This window comes from Lissotriton helveticus, chromosome 12 (assembly GCF_964261635.1).
Source record: "Lissotriton helveticus chromosome 12, aLisHel1.1, whole genome shotgun sequence".
NCBI lineage: Eukaryota > Metazoa > Chordata > Amphibia > Caudata > Salamandridae > Lissotriton > Lissotriton helveticus.
This window is the reverse complement of record NC_136073.1, coordinates 555,885,540-555,910,775: the sequence shown is the minus strand read 5'-3', so window position 1 is coordinate 555,910,775 and position 25,236 is coordinate 555,885,540. Positions and strand designations below refer to the sequence as shown.

General features: G+C 49.6%; 1 protein-coding gene across 3 annotated transcripts in view; it reads left to right on the top strand.

The window, feature by feature from the left end:
* Positions 1 to 23,151, top strand: part of LOC144798761 (uncharacterized) — a 1,691,129-nt gene extending 1,667,978 nt beyond the window's left edge. For all 3 annotated transcript variants that reach the window (XM_078669781.1, XM_078669783.1, XM_078669782.1), the window contains one exon: positions 22,742 to 23,151. In XM_078669781.1, the coding sequence (XP_078525907.1) occupies positions 22,742 to 22,831 (90 nt within the window). In that variant the 3' untranslated portion in view covers positions 22,832 to 23,151. The remainder of the gene's footprint in view (positions 1 to 22,741) is intronic.
* The last annotated feature ends 2,085 nt before the right edge of the window (positions 23,152 to 25,236 follow it).

Sequence of the window (25,236 nt, the reverse complement as noted above, 5' to 3'; positions counted from 1 at the left end):
GGTGCTGCGCAGCCCCCTCCTTTCTTTGTTTTAGCCCCAGGAAGGTTGTGCTCCCTGGTGCCGGGGGCCGCAGCATACCTCCTGCATTATTGTTTTTTGTGCTGTGAGGAGGTGGCTGTCCCTGGGGCTGTTGGGGGGCCGCATCACTATAAAATATTCAGTTAGCCCTGGGAAAGTGATGGTCCCCAGGGCACGGGGGTTGACGCTAGGGCAACCCCCACATAAATATTCAAGAACCCCCTGGGGAGGTGGTGGTTCCCAGGGCAGGGGGGTCCACGAGGCCCCCCACATAATTGCATTTAACCCCAGGGAGGTGGTGGTCGGGCTCAGTGGGCCTGCCTGCATTAATAATTAAAGTAGCCCTGGGGAGGTGGCGGTCACAGGGGCTGTGGTGGAGCACGGAGCCCCCGCTGCACTATAAAGTATTCAGTTAGCCCTGTGGAGGTGGCGGTCCCCGGGACTTTGATAAGCCCTAGGAGGGGGCCCTGTGTGCCCTCTCCTATATTTGACATGTGCCTTCAGGACCTGGCGCACCCAGTGGGTATTTTAAAGCAAGAGCGGGAGCCCGCACTTGCTTTTTTAAAAACATTTTGCTGAGGATTCGCAGATCCACCCTGAGGGATTGCCTCACCATAGCTGAGGGGGCAGGGTATTCCTACCTGCCCCCTTTTCTTTATTTTTTACTTTTTTTCTCTGAAGCTGCTGTTAGACATGGCATCTTTGGTGTGATTTCCCCTGACTTGGCACCTTTTGTGTGGTTTCCTTTGACTTTTTGCCTCTACCAGCTGTGTTTTTGATGCTGTGCTGGATTTCGTTTTTTCTGGCTTAGCTGCTTTGGGCACTTTGCTACTGCTGATTAGTGTCAAAGTGAAAATGATCCCTCTGTACATTGTAGTTATAATTGGTTCTCCCTGATTGGCATATTTGATTTAATAGTGGTAAATCCCTAGTAAAGTGCACTAAAAGTGTGCCAAGGCCTGTAAATCAAATGCTACTAGTAGGACTGCAGCACTGATAGTGCCACCCACATGAGTAGCTCTGAAAAGGTAACTCAGACCTGCCACTGCAGTGTCTCCGCACAGCTGTTAACTGACGGGTACCCCCCGGGCAAGGTGCAGTGTATGTGAAAGGAAGGACATGTACTGGTGTGTGACATGTCCTGATAGCGAAATACTGCCAATTTTGTTTTTCACTATTGAAAGGCTATCTTGCCCCATAGGATAGAATGGGAAATGCTTTGTAACATCTTACAAGTATAACTCCTCATTGGTACAAGATAGAAAAATAAAGTTTAGGCTCACTGAACTCAGAATTTATTAACACATGTTTTAGTAAAGATGGTTTTTAAATTGTGTGTTTGAAAATGCCACTTTTAGAAAGTAGGTATTTTTTTGTTTAACTATTCTGAGTGCCTCTGCCTGTTTGTGTATTGACTGTCTGGTTTTGGAGTGACAGGGGCTTGGGATGTGCATTCACTGTAGAAAGCCACTCGGGGGGGGGGGGGTTGAGGTGTGCCTGACCTTTCCTGGATGACTCAGAGCTCGACTGAATAGACCCTGCCTGAATTTAATGTAGTGGTAGGAGATTTCCTTGCACCTGAATAGGTTCTGTCTCCCTTGCACAATGCTGCACCAGTGAGCACAGAACTGGTTTGGACTGGGCTCAGAGACCCTTGCACAAAGAGAACAAAAACATTTTGGGGTACAAGTATTAGACCTGAAATCCCTGAACTTTAGACTACTTCTGGAATCAAGAGGAACCTTTGTCAACTAGAAGAGCTGGAGAAACTGGAGGAGGAGTACTGCCCCTTTGCTGTGTGCTGTCTGGGGTTGGCCTGCAGTAGCTGTTTCTGCCAAGGAAAGGGCAAGGACTTTGCTGTGTGCTGTTTCCAGCTGCTTGAGGAAGCTCTCCAAGGGTTTGATTAGAGATTGCCTCCTGTTCTGAAGTCTCAGGGGCACACAGACTTCACCCCCAGCTCCCCTAAACACTCTTTGCTGGGAGTTCTGACCTGTCAAGAGGTGCCTGTGACTGTGTTGGGCCTCTGAAGCTTGTTTCAGCTGTTGGGAGCTGGAAAAGCAACACAACTACAAGAAAATCGATGTATCGCTCTTCTTGCGGTTGTTTTTCCAACGCATCACCGCTGTACGAGAAGAATCTCCACTCACCGCTGCTGAAACTGACGCAGCACCTGTCGCTGCTGCAAGAACCAATGCATAAAGGGATCGCGGCTGCAAAAACCAACCAGAGCTGCTCAACATGCCTCATCGATCACCGACGCATCCCTTATTTCCATGCATCGTACCTGTACGGCAAGTTTTCCCGACGCATCACCCGCGGACCAGAACCGTCTTGGAATCTACGCAACACTTCCCGCTACAGATTTCTCCTGCGTGCAGAACTGTCCCATCACCTCCCCATGGTCTCAGAAACGTACTTATCTCTTTGTTTTTCAACGCTTCCCAGGCTGTTTGGCCTTGTGAATTTTGTTTCAACTACAGGTACTTTGAGAGAAATCATGTAGCCATAGTTTTTTATGGGCCAAGTTGTTTGAAACATTTTTAAAACCATATTCTTATGTTGAATTTTTGTAATTTTGGTCTTGTTGAGTTTAGATAAAGAAACTTTATTTTTCTAAACTGGTGTGGTGTCCATTTGTGGTGTTATCACTGTATTACTGTGTGTTTGGTGCACAAATACTTTACACATTGCCTTTGGGATAAGTCTGTCTGCTTGTGCCAAGCTACCCAGGGGGTGAGCAGGGGTTATCTAAAGTGTGTATCCCCCTTACCATGACTAGAAGCAAGGTCCCTATTTAGACAAAAAGTACCTTCCTTTGCCAACTAGAGACCCCCATTTCTAACAACTGCCAACACTTCCTGGTTGAAGTGTTGGCAGCCAATCAAATTGTAGTAGGATACGCGAGTCCACTTCAAGGACTCAAATCCCCAGATATCCATATTTTTTAAGTTAGATATCTGAAAAACTACTGAACGTATTTACACCAAATCATAAAAAGCACGCTTTCTGGACCAACATCTAGCTTTCTGCCAAATTTGGTGTAATTCCATTCAGCAGTTCGGGCGGTAACTGTGTTTAAAAAACAAAAAAATCTCCATATACTTAACATGGGAAAACGTGTTTTGGAGCACCCCTTATTCTTGGCCATGCTTGACGGATCACTCCAAAACTTTTGACACAGTAGTTGAACCAAAAGGGGACGTTTTGGGAACATTTCGTGGAGATTCTTCAAGCTGCACCAAAGTTATTAGCAAAACAAAAAATGCTTTCTTATGGAAACCTTGGGCCTAACTATACCTACTGGTTATCGCCAGTAGGTAAGATATAGATATATATATTTAAACAAATGTGGTTTTTCGCTTTGGGGCCCAATCGCTCTTCCAGGGTAAAACACACATTTCTAAAAAAATATATGGCCCCTATAGAGGGTGGTCGACTGATGTGTAGAGGGCCAAAAGGCTACCTAAATTTATTTTGGTGGGGAAATGTGTGGTTTTCCCTGGGGGCTGCAAATTATTTTCGGCCAACAGGGTTTTGGCCCATATGGCTGGAGGGCAACCCTCTGCAATTTAATTTTTGGAGAAAAAAAAATCACTTCTCCTGGGGGCACGATCACACTCTCCAGGTGAAAAAACTTCGGTTTTTTTAATGTCCCCCAGTGGGTATGGCTCTTCTCCCAAAACAAACTATTTTGAGCCGCCAACTTTTCTAAACATTACAATCATTGTAAATAAATGCCTTCCGGTGGGGGGCGGCCTGTGTCATAGGGGGCCAACCCCCAAAAACTCAGAAATCCCTGGTGTCTAATGGTTCCTGCTTGTGGATCGCTGTCCATCCACAATCCACGAGTAGGAAATGTTTTGAGGAAGACATCGCGAAAAGGGGAGATTTTCGCAGGATAGAGAATATTTCCCCCTTTCCAGCAATGCCTCCCTCAAAACTGGGAGGCCACCCAAGGGACAAAACCCCACCTGATGCAGAGTAGAACATTCACCTTCTCCTTGCTGCTCCGATGAGGAATAGTGATGTCAGCATGCCTCAGGGTACGCTGACATCATTAAAGGGTGGGGGTGATTCTGAAGTAGAAACAATTCTGCTTCGCCCCAAGCCTGGCCAACAGACACACTGGGGAGGGGATGCAGGTGTCACCCAACACCAGAGGGGTTAATGTGCATGTAGGCTCACTTGGCTTGCGGTCTTTTAAAAACTATTTGGGCAGCAACAAGAGTTTATATGCTGTAAAATAAGTTTTAATTGCTGGAACTCCTTACATCTACTTCAAACAATTATTTCACTCCGCTGCATACTGACTTCAAGTACAATCCAAGGTAAGTGGTACAATTGGGAGCACTTTTTATTTCTCCAGTTGTGGCCATCCACCCTTTTCCTAACGTGAAGAGAGTCTGTCAAGCTGAGAAACGGTCAATCTGACTGACACTCTTCATGTTCAGGTCAGACAGCCAGATGCTGTACTTGTGTTAACTCCTTAACCGCGGTGCAAATTCTGCCACGGTGCGGGAGTTCTATTGAGTGGGCGGGCCGCGTCAGCCAACGGACGTGCGTGGCACTACCGAGGTAGTGCTCGCGACGGCTGTTGGCTAACGCTCGCACGCAACGGGTTAAATGCACAGGGGCTTGACAACCTGAGCTGAACTTTGCTGGGCTGCAGATGTCATAGCCCTATGAGCTGACCTCCTCAGCCCAGCCAGGTGTTTGGTGGTCCTCGCCCTCATGACGGGTTGGAGTGTCACTTATAGTCTCGGACCTGGCTGGTTTAGTTTTAAGCCTTAAATGCCCAGGTCCGAATGTCTATCAATTAAGCTTGTCACAGAGTTGAGTGTCACTTGTAGTCTCGGACCTGGCTGGTTCAGTTTTAAGCCTTAAATGCCCAGGGCCGAGTGTCTATCAATAAAGCTCGTCACAGAGTTGAGTGGGATCAGCAGTCTCACTGAACCCATCCCACTCTGTGACGGGTAAGGGAAGGTCAGCTAATGAGAGGAGGCAGCAGTCCCAATCCTCAGGAATCACTGAGGATTCCTTCCCACCACCAGAGATCACTGCTGCTTCCTGGTAAGTGTTATGTTTTTTATGTTTGGTGTTTGCCTGTGTGTATATATCTAATGTATTTGTGAGAACATGCTGTGAATGGGTGTGTGTGTATATGTGCTTGTGAATGGTGGATGAATGTGTACACATGTGTGAATGTATGGGTGTGAGTGAGTATGGCTCACCTCTCAATCCACTCGAATTAACGGCCGCCACTGTATTTCTCTTGTGAAAGTTAAAGGTCCATATCGATTGGTTCATTGCTTGGACATGGAGAAAGCCCTAATCCTTATGGTGATTTTCTCAAACACTGGGGTCACTCCTTACATTCCTTTAAACTTATCCCCATTAAGCTTCTAAAACCCTATTTTTCAGCAGTGTGGCATTCCCTAAATGTGAAGGGATTTGATTTGTGGCTGCTAAATTGCATATGATTTATTGAAAAATACTAAAATGCGGGGCTTACTCTCTGAGAAATAGCTTTTTCTACTGCTCTGGTGAATCCTAGTTACAGGTGTAGTGGTTAGTCAGTATGGGACGGCACTGCAAACTTTGCTTCGAGCTACTGATCTTTAGCTAGTTCCACTGAGATAAGAAGCCACTGCTACCCGTGATAAGCCTTCTTGGTGATCAGCCACAGAGTTATCCAGAGTTTCTCTATTAGCATAAAGATTACTGTATTGTACAGATCCTATTTTTTATTTTTATTTATTGACATTTTATGCAAAAAACAATGTACCATACAGTCAATACAACAGATCAATATACCAGTTGTGTCCAGCTAGAATCAGTTCTTAGCACATATTTAACATTATGACAAAAAAAAGAACGGGCTTCTGATGAAGCAGTACATCCCAGGCACATGACGGATAGCTTGACATTTCACGTCTTACATGAGGTTAACAATTTTAGAAGAATATGGACGTATTCCAGGCCCCACCCAACACCCACCACATCAGACATATCTAAAGTCCACATCGATTTATGTCTGGTTCTCCTCCTGGACCACATTCGGCATGGCAGTTTCATCACCCCCTCCCCGTTCCCTAGCCCAAACAAGAAATGGTTCCCAAATGTCACATGGTCTCAAAGCGGTCGGCATTAACTCCCAGAAGGCACTCAGTTGGGAATGGCCATACGTCACATCTTGTATCCAATCTTTAACCAAGGGTACCCTACCCCTCCCCCAGTGCACGGCCACCTGACGTTTAGCGAATAATAAAAGAAATGCATGAAGTTTACGTGTTTTCACGAAGAGGCGTGGCTTGGGCGCCGATGGCGGAGGTCGCCTAGCGTTCCAGCTCCGCGGCAGAGCTCTCATTTATCCTGATGCTGGGGGGTCCCTGCGACACCTGCACCCCTGGAATGGTCCTGAGGTGACCCGGACACCCCCCGCCGGTGAAAGGAGGTCCGCGGCGGCCTCGAGACCGAGAACGGACAAACGGAAGGCTCGGCGAGACGGAGCCCAAGATGGCGCCTGCTCCTCTTTAGCCGCCTCGGAGCGGAGGACGGACGGAGAACTGGAGGAGCCGAACGCCCTGACACCCCCAACGGCCCAAGCGTTCTCCCCCTGCTGAAGCGGCACCCTGCAAAGTGACCCCTAGCGGCCCTCGAAGGTGTCCGACGCCACCCGCGCTCTGGGAGCGCCGAGGTGGTGCAGAGTGGGGGAGGGGCGAGGGGTCCTGGTCGCCTCCGGGCGGAGGCTGCATCGACGGCCCGCAACACCGGTATTGCCGCCCGGCTCGGAGGTGTAGGGGCTGCACCGCGGCAGCGTGGAGAGACACTGAACACCGCCCACGCGTTCCCCCGGCGCGGAGGGCCTGCGGCCACTGACTCCACGAGGTGTGGTTGCGGGGAGCCCGGACCGGGGAACATCCGCTGGGGCGGAAGAGTTGTGTGGAGAGGAGGAGAACCAACTCGGGTGCTGCTGAGGGGGACGCCCGGTGTGGCGGCCCGCCAATCCGGCGATTGTCTCCGGCCCTGTGAAGAGAGGGGCCGCTGTTGGGCCCTGTGGGACGGCCCCGCCATTTGACGGCTGTGCACCCTCCAGGGGAGGCCGTGGGACGGGTGAACGACCTGGAGCGCAGTGGAGGCTGGACGGCCCCGGTTCTACCGCCACGCCCGGGCGTGTGGGGCTCCTGTCGTCCGGATCTGCTCCTGGACAGTACTACCGGCGGACGCCCGGCCTGGCGGCTGCTGGCCTCAGGGGGCCCCTGGGAGCCGTGGAGGAGCGACGGCGGTTCTGAGAGCCGTGCCGCGACAGTTCCGGCCCTGGACTTGCTGGCCCCACTGCTGCTGTAGCCTAACCGACGACCCAGTACACCATGGGGAAACCGAGAGGGCCTAAGGGAGGCACCCAACCCTCATCTGACGCAGAGCCACCGGACAACGAAGAGCGATTGCAAGTGGTGGGGCCGGGGGGCCCGCAGACTCAGGAGCAACTAGATAAAATCCTACTGGCGATCACTGAAACTAGATCAGCCCTCCGAGAGGACATTGCTCAGGTCGCGACGGGCCTGGGACTGCTCCGAGCGGATCACGGCAAGCTTTCCGACAGAGTGAAAGAGGTGGAAGGGTCGGTGCGACAACTAGAACCAGCGCAAAAAACTTTGGATGCAACGATGAAGGATGCTCTAACCCGCATAGAAGCTCTGGAGAAGCGGGCAGAGGACGCGGAAGGGCGCAACAGGAGAAATAACATTCGAATCGTTGGCCTTCCGGAAAAAAGTGAAGGTGGGGACATGGTGTCGTTCCTTGAAAATTGGCTGCGGACGACGGTGGCGCCGGAGGGGTTGTCCCCTTTCTACACTTTGGAACGTGCGCACAGGGTGCCGGCCAAGCCGCCACTACAGGGCCGACCGCCCCGCCCGGTGGTGGCGCGGCTGCTCCATTTCCGCGACAGGGACCTCCTGCTACAGATGGCCAGACAGACGGGTCCTTACCAGGTGGACAATAGCCGAGTGAATATTTTCCCGGACTACACCTATGAGACACAGAGACGCCGATCATCCTTCCTGGCCGTCAAGAGGGAACTACGAGCCGAGGGCATCCAGTACTCCCTGCTGTTCCCGGCGCGTCTCCGCATCATCGTGGACGACTCCACCAAATTCTTTGATACCCCAGACGAGGTATGCAGCTGGCTTGAACTATATAGGGCGGGCGCGGACGGATTTGGAACCTCCTCTCAATCCATGAGGGAGGACATTCTGCAGCGGAAACCTAAGAGGTTCAGACACCGCAGGGGCAGGACTACTCGCCCCTCCACGATGGAGACTGCGGCGGAACGAAGAGATGCGCTGGTCATGGTCTCCACCATGTCTGGTCCCCAGACCGACATTGAGAATGCTCAATCGGACCCTGGAGAGAATGGAGGACACTCGGACACGGAGGGCTCTGACATAGACAGTGTGAAGCTCCCGGAGGTCACCCCTGGGACAGCCGAAGGTCTGCTTGACGAACAATGAAGCTATCGGGTGAGCCAGTGCTGGTTGTGGGGTTACGGGAAGGGGCGGAACTGTGGGGAGATCTGGGCTCCTCAAGGGGAATTGCTTGTGCACTGATTCTGGGAGGGGTCGCAGGCGCTTTCTAGGTAGACCTTGATACCATCGAGCTCGGCCGTGCAGCGGCTAGCAGTGGGACCCCGCGTCGTCGCTCGGCCCCCTCGTTGCCCTTAAGGCATCCCTACGGTGGCTACCGTTAGGTTAATGGGAGGGGTAGATATGGGGGACGCAGTTTGGATGGGGACTGGATGGTACTGTTTGGAACCTATTCTGGGGGGGTTGGACAAGGGCTTATGTTTGCAGGTTGTTTTACAGTTGTTAAGGGGGGAACTCGTCATCGGTACAGATTTCAGTAGGTACTTTACCATAGCTGTAGGGGGCTCAGAGGGACAGGAAGACGTGGAATGGGACAATGGCTGACTTATCAAATCTGAAATGTGTTACTTGGAATGTCAGGGGACTGCACACTATGTCCAGGCGTCATAAGGTCCATGCTTACCTAGTGCGCAGAGGAGTGCAGATCGCGCTGCTGCAAGAGACGCATCTCACCAAAACTGAGGGTTTAGCGCTGCAGCGTAGATGGCGGGGACAGGTATACTGCACCACCTACTCAGCTTACGCAAGAGGCGCACTAATATGGATAAAGGCGGGGGTACCCATGCAGGTAGTTAGCCACACTATAGACCCGGAAGGAAGATATGTCGCATTAGCAGGGAAACTAGGGGGAAGGGATCTAAACATCTGCTGCATTTACGCGCCTAACGTGGACCAAGTCGCCTTTCTAAATGGGCTGTCGGGATCCTTGGCCCGATACCTCTCAGGTCCCATCCTACTAGGGGGCGACTTTAACTCAGTGCTGGACGTTGACCTAGATAGGTCTCATCCTCCCCTCCCGGACTCCCCGACACATAGGGTGGCCAAGGGTAGATTACACTGGCAGACTGGTTGGGGACTGACGGACATCTGGCGGGCGCACCATCCGCGCACTCGAGATTACTCCCACTTTTCGGGCATGCACGAATTGCATGTGCGACTAGACGGCCTATTAGGTTCGGGAGAGGTGGTTGCTTCGGCTGTGCGGTCTGAATATCTGTCGAGAACTCTCTCCGACCATAACCCATTACTGATTGATCTCAGGTGGCTCCAATGTACGCCGCAAGTACCCACCTGGAAATTGCGACCCGAGCTGCTAGAGGACCCGGTGTTCCGAGGGAACCTGGAGGACAAGATCGCGGGGTACTTCGAGGTTAACGAGGGCACGACTGCAGAGAGGGCCACGGAATGGGACGCCTTTAAGGTAGTGCTTAGAGGCTATTGTATCACGCAAAAAGTTGGAGTGCGTCGGGTGCTCCTAGAGGACCTGACCAAAGCTGATCGTGCCCTCCGTGCACTGGAACTTTCACGCCCTGGCCATCCAGAACTTCAACAACAGACTCTGGTGGCAAAGGAGGCGGTAGCTGTGGAGGTTGAGCGCCTGCGCAGTTATGACCACAAAGCTTACATGACCAGATCGCTGGCGGAGGGTGACAAATCGAGTGCCCTGCTGGCCTGGCTTGCTAACCCCACGAGACGAACCTCGCCCATTGTGGCAATGAAGACAACAGGCAATGAGGAGGTTTACACCCAACCCGAAATCCTTAATTGCTTCTGGAGGTACTACGAGAGGCTATATCGCAGTCGGTTGCCGCCAGGTACCTTCACGGCAGACACCTTCTTGGAGGATCTGCCAATCCCCACATTGGAGGAAGAACAGGCGAAAGACCTAGGTCGAGATGTGGAGCTGGGGGAGATCAGGAGCGCGGTAAAAAATATGGCATGTAATAAAACACCGGGCCTTGACGGACTACCTGTAGAATTTTATTCCACATACATAGATATCCTGGCCCCCAAACTCGTGAGGGTTTACAAAGAGGCGAAGACTTTGGGTCGGCTACCGGGCTCGATGCGCGAGGCCCTGGTGGTTCCTTTACTTAAGCCAGATCGGGAGGGAGGGGACCCAGCATCCTATAGGCCGCTCTCAATGCTCACAGTCGACTATAAGATTCTGAGCAGCATACTGGCCACACGATTGCTAGAACACATGAGCTCGCTGGTGCATATCGATCAGGCGGGCTTTATCCCGAAACGCAACACCACGATGAACATCCGACGCTTATTTCGTATCCTGGAGGACGACCACGCAGGTGCTCCCGATCCTATGATTCTCTCGATAGACCTGGAGAAAGCCTTTGACAGTCTAGAATGGAGGTACCTTCACAGGGTCCTTGAGAGATTTGGTCTGGGAGAGGGATTCCTGAGATGGACCACAGTGTTGTACACCTCGGCGGTGGCTCGGGTGAAATCGGGTCCGCTGATATCCCGGCAATACCCTGTGGAGCGAGGCACGAGACAGGGCTGCTCACTGTCCCCGCTGCTCTTCGCCCTAGCGGTGGAGCCACTGGCTATCTCGATCCGCACGGGGGCCCACTACAGAGGGCTACATTCTCCAACGGGTTACCAACACATCTCCCTGTATGCTGACGACCTCCTGCTTTTCCTCGAAGACGCTGGAACAGCCTTGACCGGGGCTGACACGGTACTCACGACTTTTGGTGAGGTATCGGGACTCCGGGTGAATTGGGCTAAAACCTGCCTGTTTCCGCTCCGCAGGGATTGCCCCCAGCCTGATACCCATAGGGAGATTAGATGGGAGCCGGCCTGTTTTAAATACCTGGGGGTGTATGTTTACCATCGCCCTGCTGACATTCTGGAGGGTAACATCTCCAGGGCCATCCGGGCGCTCAAGGGTAGCATGTCCTTTTGGTCCACCCTCCCCTTATCGGTAGCAGGGCGGATAGCATTGTTAAAAATGGTGGCACTACCCCGCCTGCTATACTACTTCAGGACACTCCCGATATGGATCCCCAGATCCATCTTCCAAAGCCTGGATTCTGTGATAGTGTCGTTTTTGTGGGGCTCGGGCCGCCGCAGAGTGGCGCTTAAGACCTTGATGAGGCCGAGAGCGGAGGGAGGGTTAGCGGCGCCTGACTTCGAGAAGTACTACTTGGCGGCCCAACTACAGTTCTACACCCAGGAGGTGGCGCGGGAGTTTCGAGGTCCGGAGGAGTCCCGAGGCAATGGCATACCCAGACATGTCCTATCGTTTATTGCGATGCAACAAAAGCTCGAGCTGAGAAGCCTCACTCAGGAGGAACGTACAATACGTTCGTGCTGGAACCGAGTGCACCGCAAATTGGGCAGGCCGAGACCCTATGCCCCGGAGATTCCTCTGGGAATGCTCACTGCATTGCCCCACGGCGGTGATTGGTCCCGGCTGGGTGTCTGGGAGGAACTGGGTGTGCAGACCATAGGCGACATCTACGAGGAGGGAACACTACTGCCCTTCCAGGTGCTCCGAGACCGCTACGACGTCCCTTGTGGCGACTTTTTGCTCCACGCGGCGGTCACGAGAGCACTCCAAGCGCACTGGAGGACTGGGCACGAGGAACCACAGACATCGATGACCTGCCAGTATACTATGATGTCTGCAGGGACAGTCAAGGCAGTGTCGTGCTTGTACTCTAGAATGATTGATGAGGGACTAACCCCCCTAACGGCTCTTAAAACCCGATGGGAGGTGGATTTGGGGAAGGAAATTCCGGAGACCACGTGGCCCCAGCTATTGCAACGGGCATGGAAGGGAACGCAAAGCGCCCGGTTTCAACTGGTCCACTTCTATGTATTGCATAGAGCCTATCTGACCCCGGAGAAGTTGCAGAAATATTTCGGCCTGGAGACGGCAGATTGTCCTAGATGCGGGACAGCCACGGCAGACCTTTTCCACATGCTGTGGTCCTGTCCGAGGCTGACCCCATTTTGGTCGATTGTAGGAGACACACTGACTGAGGTGACCGGTAGATCATTGCAGATAGATGCGGCGGCAGGGTTACTACACTGGTTCCCACACACCCCTAAGAATAAACTTACTAGTAAATTCATCGATTTGGGTTTGCTTCTGGCCAAACGGGAAATTACCAGAAACTGGAAGGCGCGAGTTGGTCCAACGGGCACTAAATGGCGCAATGAACTTCTCAAGTGGGCGGGAAGCGAAAGCACATTGAGATTCCAGCAGGCGGGACGGCGGCGAGATGAGCGGGCCTTAGAGGCGGCACAGGCTTGGGAAACAATAGTGCAGGCCCTGCGCGACAATGACACACTTACCGATTCAGACAGCACTGATGGAGACCAGCCTGACTCCCAACAAGATGCTATTGCTGGAGTACCCCCGACATAGCAAATCACAGCTTACAGCACACGACATGCAACCTCGAGATAGACTACCGATGGCGAGGGGGGAGGAGGGTGGGGGATAGGGGGGGAGGAGCGACAATCGCCTCCGTTAAATGTTAGAATCCTGTACCATGTTGAAAGACACTCTTCTTCCTCTGGGGGGCAAGGCGATAGGAGGGAGGGGGGGTTTGTTGGGTTAGGGTGTTTGAAAAAGCAGAAGTGAATTATTCTATCACCTATGAAAACCGTTGAGAACAGAGACAAATGAAGGACAGGAGAATGGCACACGCCGCCCGACCCCCGGGTTGTGGGCTGAATGGCTGTGTATAGACACACTGTTACTGTAACCAACACGAATCCCGATCACATTTTAGGTGCCAATGTTGTACTCATACGTGTTTCCTGCAATAAAAATACATTTAAAAAAAAAAAAAAGTTTACGTGTTTTCACTGGTGTATCTTTGACATAGCCCAGCAGACTCAGCAGAGGGGTCAGCAACAGGGACAAACCTATAATCTGATTGATGGATGTGAAGACTGTGGACCAGAATGAGCCAAGAGCTGGGCAGTCCCAGGCCGTGTGTAAAAAGAAGGCAGGAGTATATCCGCATCACCAGCAACACTCATCTTCCCTGAGCCCCATACAATGTAATCCTATAGGTGTTCTGTAATGCCTGTGGAGGAATTTGAAATGGATCAATCTAAGTTTGTAGTTCGGGGACAGCTCAGTGAGTTGATGACAACAGTAAGCCCATTGTTCCCCAGTGAGTTCGAGGGGTAGTTCGGTGTTCCAACCCTGCAGCGCGCTGGGCTGTAGTATCGGAGCATCTGCCTGCATGCGTGTTTAAAGGCATGTGATTAGTTTGCGTGTTGATGGGGAGCGCAGCAGATTTTCCAGGGCCGAGAGAGTTGGCGGGGGGCCGGGAAGTCTTCATGTAAGGCAAGCAGAGCGCAATTTATGATATAGAAACATGTCAGCAAACAACACACCCTGACCTTCAATCTCGACTGGGGGGCTCCCTGAATGTGTTGTTAGTGTATAAGTCCGCAAATGTGTGCAATGTCAGTTTCTGAGCTACTAATTTGGTTATCCCGTCTTTGACACCGGGTAGCATTGGGTTTTGCGCTATTGGTATAGAGGGGGCGTACAGTATCCTAGCACCCGCCCGTCTTCTCAGCCCATCCCACGCCCAGCGTAGTGTTTCAGCAGTGTCAATGTCCTATCTTGGACGTCAATATGACTGATACGCTACCCTTATAGGTACAGGCTTAACCATGTCAGTCTCGACCGCAACATGCGGTTGGAATGATGTAGGGTGAACCCAGTAGTGTAAAAACTGTGCCTGCGCACATAGTGCGTATAGCTTCATATCCGGAGCCCCCATAACCCCCTGCGTCAACGGTAATATCAATAATTCCCACAACACTCTGGCTTGTCCTCCAGACCACACCAGCGATATCAAAAGGGAGCGTATCATTTAAAAAAAGGCTTGCGTGAGGAAGAGAGGCAGGTTAACGAAAAGATATAAAAATGTAGGTAAAAAATACAATTTTAGCCAGGGCAATCTTTCCGGCCAGTGATAACGATAGCGTCGACCATATCGCCACCTTATCCTCCAGCCAGGTAACAGCGCGACCATAATTCAGTCTACATAACTCCTGAAGATCACGGCTAATCCAAGTGCCCAAATATGTAACCTTCTCAGTTTCCGACTGTAGCGGAAACTCAGTAGCCGTGAGACTCGTGTTCTCTGTCAGGGGGAATATGACTGACTTCGCCCAATTGATGGCTATACCTGACAGTCCTCCAAATGTAATGAATTCTCTGAGCAGGGGATTTAAATTTAACTCAGGGTCTGTAAGATAAAGAATTACGTCATCAGCATACAAAGAGATGAGTAGTCTTCTGGTGCTAAAACAAATCCTCTGGCCGTGCGATGCTGTGCGGCTAAAGGCTGCGAAAAGTAAGCGAGACAAGGGGCACCACTGTCACGTACCACGTGAGCTTGGGAAGGGGTCAGACAGGAGCCCATTGACCCTTATTTGAGCAGAGGGCTGAGTGTATAATAAAAGGATCAGGCCAATGAACTGGGGGCCCATGCGACCCAATATCGTAAAGAGGTAAGGCCACTCCAGTGTATCAAAGGCCTTAGTGGCATTGAGAAACACCGCTGCGGCCTGCACATCCGGGTGTAGGCAGTGTATTACCGAGAAGAGTGTACGAAGATTATGAGATGTTGACCTGCCATGAATAAACCCTGACTGGTCCGGGAGGGCAATGCGGGGAAGCAAAGGCTGCAATCTATTTGCTATCAAATTCGCTAAACTTTTGACATCGACGTTGATCAACGACAGTGGTCTGTATGAATCTAACTCTGCGTCGGGTTTTCCTGGTTTTAACAATGTAATGATGATCGCTTCCCGCATGGTTGGGGGCAAAATGCCCGACTCCTGAGCCTCCTCATACACTGCCAGTATGCGAGGCGCCAGCTCCTCCACATATGCTTAATAAAATGTGGTTGTCAGACCATCAGATCCGGGTGCTTTGTCTGGAGGCATGCCTTTTATAACATCAGCCACGTCTTCAACGGTAAAAGGGATATCCATATATTCCCTGTAGTCATTGTTGAACCAGACTAGTGCCAGGGAATCTAGGTATTCCTTCATGCCCTCCGGACAGCTATCCTGAGTGGCTATATATAACGAAGAGTAGAATGTGGAGAACTCCCTGAGAATATCCATTTGTCCTCTAACTGTGTCTCCCTGCGGGTTGGTTATCTCAGGGATATAGGCTGCGGACCGTGGGGTACGAATCGCCCTCCCCATATCTACGCGCCTCAGCATGCTTCCTAAAGAACTTTACCTCGCTTTGTGCTTCCTCAGCATAATTCAGTAATTTGGTTTTTTAGGAGAGCCAAGGGTTCGGAATTATCCGACGCATAGAATTGCACTTCAAGTTCTTTAATTTGGGATTCCAGGAAAGTAAGCATGCCCCTAATGGCCTTCAACACCCCGGTCTGGCAAGCGATACATTGGCCTCTGATGACCACCTTGAATGCCACCCACAGTGAGGCCTCTGTATCGATAGAGCCAATATTATTTGTGAAATAGTCAATTATATCTGTTCGTATTTCTTCTTTAAAAGCATCATCCGATAGGGCATGTGGGGGGAGTCTCCATGAGCATGCACATGGCACTGAGCCAGGGAGAGCTAACCGTAGAAAGCATGGGGCTTGGTCTGATAAGGTTCACGGTTCACATCAATGACCCAACTGGCCACCTCGCGGTAAGCCAGCCAAAAGTCCAACCAAGACCAAGCTCTATGATGTTCAGAAAAACAGATGCCCTCTCTAGTCAGGGGATTTCGCAATCTCCAAACATCACACAGGTCACCATCCTCAAGAATAGTGTGTAAAGCAGCGCTCGCAGCAGGATGTAATGTTAGCTCCGTGCCTGTCCAGTCCGTCGTCTAACACAGCGTTGAAGTCCCCCCCACCCCCCACAGAACCGTACCATACCCAGTCGCCCTAACCCTATCCCAGATGTCCTGAAAAACCGCAGGGGAGTCCACATTAGGACCATAGAGTGCTATCAGCAGAATGTCCACACCTCCAAGCGTCCCAAACAATAAAATAAACCTGCCCTCTGGATCTATGTGCTCCTCCCGCTCTCTCCAGTCCAGTCCCCGCTTAATCAATATCGCTACCCCTCGGGCATAGTTGGAGTATATCGAGGAGTAAACATGCCCTCATTTGTTGTGCTTGAGTTTCGGAAAGGGCCTCACATTAAGATAGGTCTCCTGCAGAAGGCATATGTCTATATTGTGTCTAGCTGGGTAGGCATGTATGAGTCTGGCCTTTCTTCCATCGTTCAAACCTCTAATGTTCCATGTGAGAAAACTCACGCTTTTAGCGTGATTGTGACGTTGCAATTAACATGAAGTCGCAATAGCTAGGTTCCCGCTTCATCCCCATATTCTTGACTGTGCAATGGATCCAACATTGGTCTGGTACATGATCGAAACACACAACAACCCACCACCCACTGGCCACTCCAACCCCCAAAACAGGTTGAAAGATACCCCCGATAAGAAACATGTGAACGAGCAACAGACGGTCAATTTCCCATGGGGGTGCGAAAGTGCTGGCATACACACCCTACGTAGGCAGGGCGGCCAAGAAACTGCAGGGAGGTAGGTCTACAGCCGAACTGAATAATAACACAGCGGTGCCTAATCACCAAATACTGGCATGGCATAACTGCCCCGCCCTATCCACCCTATCTCCATACCTCCCACATGACAGCGACGTGTCTCAGTTCCAGAACATATAAAATAATCTTCCCCACCATCCAATCTGACTCCCTGCCCTGCCAATTTAAGTGTGAGTATAGAGATGGTAGCTGCAACCTGCACAGGCCAACCCATAACAAAGGGAAGAGGACCGCAATCCAAAATACAAACATCTTGAGCCAAAATACAACACATTTGGAGAATATGAAGTACGTATGTCCCATCTATAAAACCCAAATGCCCTCAGTCATTGTCACTTAGCCTGCAGATGACTTCAGCCCAGGAACTTCCCCATCACACAAGCCTTCCCCAAAATGTCATCACGGTCCTGGTAAATTAGGATTTTTGCCAATATTGGCCAGGGAGTGGCCCCGACCGGAGGTTTAGGTCCCAAGGCACGGTGCGCTCTATCCACCGCAAAGACTGGTGAAAGGTAGGCATCAAAAAGATCTCGCAGCAGGTCTCCGGTATGCCAGTAATGCGTAGGTTGTTTCGGCGCGACCGCACTTCCAAATCTTCATTCTTCACGCGAATTATACCCAGCAGTTTGTCCACCAGCGCAACAGCTGTTCTTTTGTTTCTACCCGAAATTCATGGAATTCATTCTGTCTGTTTTCCAATACGTCCAGACGATGTTCGTGGACACCCACCTGAGATTTGGCAGGTTCCATTTGATTTGTCAGCATGTCCAGTTTGGTGTCGATGGTACGGAGGCTGGAGCGCATCTCAAGCATGAGCGTGTGGATGTCTTCCCCCTGATCCTCCGACTGATGTTCAACAGGACCTCGAGCACCTGTCTCCGGCTTGGATTCTGTCAGCCGGGTCGCTCTCCTTTGCTCAAAGTTTATCTTTGGTTGTTTGGCGTCTTGCGTACCCATATCGGCTATGTGGATTTGCACCACAGCAGCAGTCTGGCCTCCACACCTCGCTCCTGCCACACACAACACCTCCACACCTCCCTGTGACCGCCTGGCTATCAGCGATCTGCGGGCCACCCAGACAGAAGCAACAGCGCAGAGCCCAGCTGAAGACCTCACCTACACTTCACTAGAGAACATGAGCTGCCCCCTCAGTGGAGCTCCTCAATTGCAGTGCCACCAATCCTCAGGTAATTCCTTGGCACTCGAATGCTGGTGATCTCTCAGAGCATCCCACCACTTTTGCTGGGGTGTTATGAGGGCGACAGTCCATAGAAGAGTTTGCTCAATCTCAGGAAGGTGCCCCTATGACCAAGACTGCCCCGCAGCCGCCGCATTCCACAAACTGCCCACACCCTGCTGGATGTCAATACAGGGGCCTTGCCACAGAGCTGTCATATAGCACAAGCACTCCCTGACTCTTACCGGAAGGCATCTGGGTCAGCATCCACCCACCAGCGCCACCGGGAGGCGTTCACAACAATCAGGGCTAGTTCCATATCCAGCGCGGGTCACTATCCGCTCAAGATGGCGCCCACGCAGCCCGGAGCGCCCAATGGCCGCCACCATGGCCACAGCGCCACGCAGCAGGGTATTGCCACAGTCCTGCCCGAACCTCCGCTATCTCCGATACCTCCGCCGAGGGGCCCACAGGTCAGCCGCCGCTCGTCAGTGTCACCCGGTGGGGCCTATGTTTCCACCAAAGCCTCGGCCTCGATTGGACCAAGTCCCCGGCTTCACGTCGTCAGGGTCTGCACTGGCTCCCGAGTCGAACTCCGCAGACATGTATCTCCTCTTCTGGAGGTGGAAGGCGGGATATCTCGGCACCGCTGTGTACCACAAGTACTGCTCTACATTTGGGGTGCACTCCGGCTGGACCACTTCCCCCCAAATAAACGGATGTCTTCAGGATTAATCCTTGGCCGACAGAGCTCGCTCACCAAGGGGCCATTCCGTAGCTCGGCAAGCCACGCCCCCATATTGCATAGATCCTTGACTCTCACCACAGTGAAAAATTATAGAAGAATTAACACTGACACGTTTTCTCCTGCTGTGCACTAGTGCTTAACCAAAGGCCCTTGAAGCTGTACCTTTGGGTCATATTACCACTCGAATAAAACCAATCTCCCAAGTCCCAAACTCATTCATTTAAGGCCAAATGACTCGTCCTTTCTGTTGTGGTAATGCCTTGACCCTCTACCCACCCACATTTGTTGCAGGAACTTCATTGCTGGAATATAATAATTTACTAATGGAATTGCCTATCAGAGGAGAAAACATCTGGGTAACAGATGATACAAAGATACCTTCACCTGGACAAAAGCTACCTATACAATAGCAATCAAGAGAATGCATAAGTATGAGGTATTAGGAGTCAATCTAAAAGGGTGGATATCTCGGTGAATATGATTACATCCACAAGCCACCTCCAAAAAAGTGTGGAACAAATCAGAAAAATGCTAAACAACTGTTTTACCTCATTGCTTCACAAAAGTGCAAAGTGAAGTTCGGTTTTTGAATGCAACACGTTTGCAAACGACCTAACGTTTTTTCGACAAAGTATTTTAGAAATTATTTCTTAATCAACAAAAGAAAACGTAATTGGGGTAACATGGCTTTTGATGCAGAGCCCTGTTTACTAACATTTGTAGGCAGGGATTTGTGCAAAACTATCACGCCTACTTGAGACAGTCACAAAATTGGAGAAACGTTTGCTTTTCACCAAACATTTCTAGCTTTGCGTGCGTGGTCACTATACAGCACACTTGCAAATTGGGAAAAGTATTAAACTATGTGTGAGTATAGTGTTTTGCAATGTAAGCAGTGCAGAGGGGGCCGTAGCAGGCTACGGGCGTTTTCATGGAAGGCTGGAAGGGCCAAGACGGGTATATCCAGCAGTGGGAGGGGTTGGGGTGGAAGGGGCGGCTGATCCTACAAAATTGCCAGGGCTGCTCTGGGTTCCCAGTCCGGCCCTGAATGTAAGGATACCCTTGGCGTACAAAACCTATGCTAGACTCACACAGACAATTTTACACTAATGCCAAGGTGTGCCATTACTTTTGGCAGCAAGAAAGTGTGCCAGAGAAGGGAATGACCACAAAAGTGCTATATCCTAGTAAATAGTTTGTTGTCGTGCTCTCTCACTTTCGCTCAGGGCAGCAAGAAGTTGCTCTGCTGCGTGAGTGACATATTTCTAAATAGGCTCCTTTGAATGTTCATACCTACATGTGTGTGTCTGTGCCTATGTTTAGTAATCACCACTATGTGGACTTGATTTATCATTTCAGGCCTACAGAAACCATTTTTGTGTGTGGCTTGGCCTACCTATGTTACACCAGCCCTTGGTTTCTAGAAGGTTCTACTTTGTGCATCGTAGGGTGAAGTAGATTTAGGAATTTGGCTTCCAATATAAACCTGTTACAGTGAATCTCCAAAGTCCACAGTACCAAGAGCACCTCACAACCTTTTCGTCTACCCCTTGCTAATGTAACGGCACGTGCTCTGTTCTTTTATGGCTCTGACAGATGACAGCAAAGACACACTCTGCAAGGACTGCAAACAGAGAAACCTTTTTTATGACCATGGTGGTCTTACCGGAGAAATCCATAAAGCAGTGCACATACACTCCCAATCCCTTGTTGGGTATTTCTAAGGCATAGATACCCTCTTACTCACACGCATGTTGTTTTGTAAAGTTTACACATGGGGCAGCCGTTTGAAGAAATCTTAACTCCGTGGTACTGGAAACCGTACTTACATAGTAACAATGTAAATTCAGGCTAATGTTCTAGAATTCTCATTGGAAGACGGGGCTAAAGGGCACTTAGTCACCAATAAGGACACTGCAGGAGAGGCGAGCAGACATCTTGGCACCAGGCTTCTGGTGAAAGACGAAGTGAGCCTGGGGCTTCAGCGGTGCAGGATGACTGTGCCTGGAGTGGCTGTGATAAGCAGCATCATTTGGTACTCAGTAGACCTCCAGAAGGGACCGGAAAACACAGCATTTCGTAGGAATGACCGCCAGGACAGCCTGGAGAGCAATGCATGAAACCATCATTTACATGTCAGCTCAGATTACCTTTGAACATTCTTGTTTGATTTGTTAGGCCAGTAAAGCATTTTGAATTGTATGGTAGTGTTGTGAAAAGGTGTGCGTTTTTCAAACAGCAAACGCCAGTCACAAGGCACAAGGCGTACACATTTGCCCCAGAAATGGGTACGGTTCTACACCCTCCAGCCTCTACGTGTTCCAAACCCAAACTCCAACTCAGGAGGGGCCAGGTGGGGGATTACGACAGCCGATGACGAGGGAACATTTATTATTTATTTATTTAATTTTCCCTCTTCATCGTCTCTCAAGATAAACTCCCCCCCCCCCCCCCCCCCCCCCAACCCCTCCTCTGGCCAAGTCGACCCCACCGCTCTTACATGCACGGTCCTCAGCTGCTCATCCCCAGGGTGAGTTAAGAGCACAGGGGTCTCACCCAAGTATATCTGCGGGCACCCTAGAGTGAGGGGTTTATTGGTGAGACCCAAGACCAGGACATAGTGAGTCAAGTAAGTTAGGCCTGAGGCTTCAACTCTTATTCCAGAATTGAGATTATCCACTTGCTGTTGCATTTGTGGAATATGCAGTTTCTGCTTTGATGCTATTTATTTATAAGTGAATTTCCTAGACGTTTACTGTGGTTCCAAAATATGCCTGAGCAGGAAACACATAAACTGAAGTGTTCCTCTAGGAGCATATTCATGTGCTATTAATGTAGGTATCTTCAAACTGGGGGGGGGGGGGCCTATGGGGGCTTCAGGTGATCCAGTGGGGGCTCCAGCCTCTGGCCAAAAGAAGCATTATGCTCTGTAATGGGGCATCACTAACATCTTTTGCCATTAATATCCTAGCTGGAAGTATGTGTCAAAAGGGAAGCGGCTCCAAATATTCTTCAAAACCCCCAGACACACACTGTGGATACTTTTAATAGATATCATTTAATACAATAATTGTGAAAAATTCTGAGGGGTGCTCAATTACTTTCTTTTGAAGGTTTGAAGACCAATGTCTCAATAGCATTGCGTGTTTCTTCATATCACTGCTTCTATTTCTCATTTTAAAAAGTGAGGCAACCTTTGTTACCACTCACCAGTGCTCTACCAGCACTCCACCCTCTGATACTCTGCATTTCTTTTCATCTGACATGTTCTGATGTCACCCACAATCTTCTGTACTATGCATTGCCGTTGGCACCCTTTCAATTCCATGGTCTGTGTTATTAATGCATAATACATATGCTGACTACAAATTTAAGTGCGTTTCTAAGTAGTAAAAATAAAATATTACAATAGCCCATGCCCTTCCACCCATATCCCCTTATAAAGGGAATTGGAAAAGAATATTTCAAGTTTCTCTTTTTGTCCCACATAAGGTTGTACAACATCGCAAAAGTAAAATAATGATGAAAGCTTGTATGCGTAGATATGTATTAAAATGATTATATGTCTCTCAAAATTCACCCTAAAAAGAAGGGTGGGGGCAATTTAATGTGTTCGGCATATTTTAATAGAATACGTTTTCAAAATTAATAGAATGATTTTCAAAAAATGTATGGCCAACCCATGAAAGTCTTACTTGATTTAAGTGATTTGAGTTTTGCTGGATGATATGCTTCCCTACAAGTTTATCTATCTTTATTTAATTTTTGTAGGCCTCTCCAGTTTGCCTGCTGACATACTGCACAGGGCGAAACAAGAACACCGCAGGAGAAAAGGACATTACAGTTGACATTCTGAAGTAGAATGCACAATTGTTTGCTTCCTGAACGCTTTTCTCGAATGCTACTGCATATTTATTTTTTAGCATCAAGTGCAATTATATAAAAGTTTTGTCTGTATGTTCTCTTGGGTGGGATTTGGAGAATTTGGGGTGCTAGAATGCCTGGAAGAAAAGAGGAAAATAATTATGGTAATTAACTTTATTTAAAAGGACAAGATACATATAAGAAAGCTGGTGAAAATATTACCAAAATATTCTAAATGTAAACATTTGTAAAAAAAACACATTCTCTGCCTTTTAAACAAATACTATGCAATAAAGCAGTTAACATTTTGAAGTGCATTTTGTGTAACAATGACCTTTGCATCCATTTACATTTATGTGGTTTAAACGCCAGCAGTGTGATAGTAACCCATGCAGTGATCTTCAGTGTGCTCTACTAACGCACGTCAATTTTGTTGATACTATCATGTTGTTCCTACTATTCCGTAGTATGTGTGAGTTTGTTTGGACAACATAAACTAGGGGTGTGGTGCCTAGACTGATTCTAAAGAACACCACAGGATTTGTTGGCATATAGACCAGCTAGCTCACAGTGCCACCATAAGCTCCTCTAACCATATCAGGGATCAATGGTTTCTGGCAACCATTGAACATGACAACCCTAACCCCTCGGGGATCGCTGAAACAGTGCAGAACTTTTCGCTCAGTCACTCGTGCTTACTTATTCTCAGAGAAGTATCCAGAGAATACACAGTGGGACATTTTCAATAAGTTTATTGAACCAACGTTTTGTTGTATGGAATACGTGTGCTGCAATGATCAATAGACAGTAGCAGATAAAAGTGATGACGAGCACCAAAAGCGTAAATAGTATTTTTAATTCTACCATGGTGCTAAAGCACTGTATATATGCAGGCATATAAAACAAGGCAGTAATCAAGCGTACTCCTACTATGCGAACCCTACTCTAAGTGTACCTAGAGTGTGTGTAGGTGTGGAGTCAAAAATCCCCCCAAGGGACGATCCAACCCCATTACATAATGGGAGAGAATGAAGGACCCCGTCTTGGTCACAAACTGGATAGCCCTCACAAGATGTCAGACCACTGCGTGGGGAAGTCTCACATGCAGGGATCTTTGCTGTCAGCTGAAGTGCCTCCTCTAACAATCTATCGGGATGCTCATCTTTTATAGTAGAAATCAGCATTGCGATGTGGGTATAGATTAGTGATATTTTGGATATTTAGATAGCCCTGCCGCCCCGTGGATGAAGATAGAGATGACATTTGTACATAGTGCGAAAAGAGACCTTGTACATGATGTTCAGGGCATTGTGATAATGTTGTGTGAAACTAGATGGGTAAACAAGTTTAGTTTCAGGCAAACAAATCCAACATTGTTGTTATTATTTATTTATTTAAAGAATTTATAAAGCGCTGCTGACACCTTGCAGGTTTCCTGGCGCTGAAGAAAACTCTTAACTGAGGCAAATCGTAACGGGGGGATAGGGGGAGGGTTTAAGGAAAGAGCCAAGTCTTAATGCGTTTCCTGAAAGGGAGGAGGTGGGAAATTTGGCGAATATCAATGGGCAGACTGTTCCAGAGTTTAGCCGCTGCGATTTGGAAAGATCTGCCCCCGATTCTAACTTTATAGTAGTTCGGCACTTTTACAAGACAGGCAGATGTAGAACGCAGGGTCCTGTTGGGGGTATACCAAGAGAACAAGGCTTGCAGAGGTTTAGGTCCGAGTCCATGCAAAGCTTTGAAGACCAGGCAGAGGGCTTTGAATGCCACCCGCTGCTTCAGTGGTAGCCAGTGTAGCTCGGCTAGGGCTGCTGTGGCCGAGGATCTCCTGGTCCAGCCGAGGGCTAGTTTGGCAGCCGCCGACTGAATTCTTTGCAGCCGATCCAGCAACACGGTTGGAGACTCGAGTAACATCGCGTTACAGTAGTCAAGGCGACTAAGAATAGTGCACCTGACTATCGTTACTCGGGCATGTGCGGGTAGGAGTGGCATAATTTTGCGCAGAGAACGCAGCAAAGCAGAACAAGTCCCCACTGTTTTTGTAACTTGAGTTTCCATGCTCAGCTTGTTATTGAGCATAACCCCAAGGTTACGGACCGAGGTTACTGGCTGTGGTTTATCCGGTATTTCCAAAGGCCAAAAATCGCTCGGGAACGGACGAGGAATTCTATTTCCAGCACAGAACAATACCTCGGTTTTGGAAGAGTTGAATTGTAGGGAGTTGTTATGCAGCCACCCAGCCGTCTCTCGTAGGCAATCATGGAAGGATGTTAAGGGAATAGAGTCTTCACCTTCCCAAGAGAGAATGAGCTGGGTGTCGTCAGCATAATTGATGGTTTTTATCCTGTGGGACTTTATAAGCGTGATCAAAGGCTTGAGATACACGTTAAAAAGAATGGGGC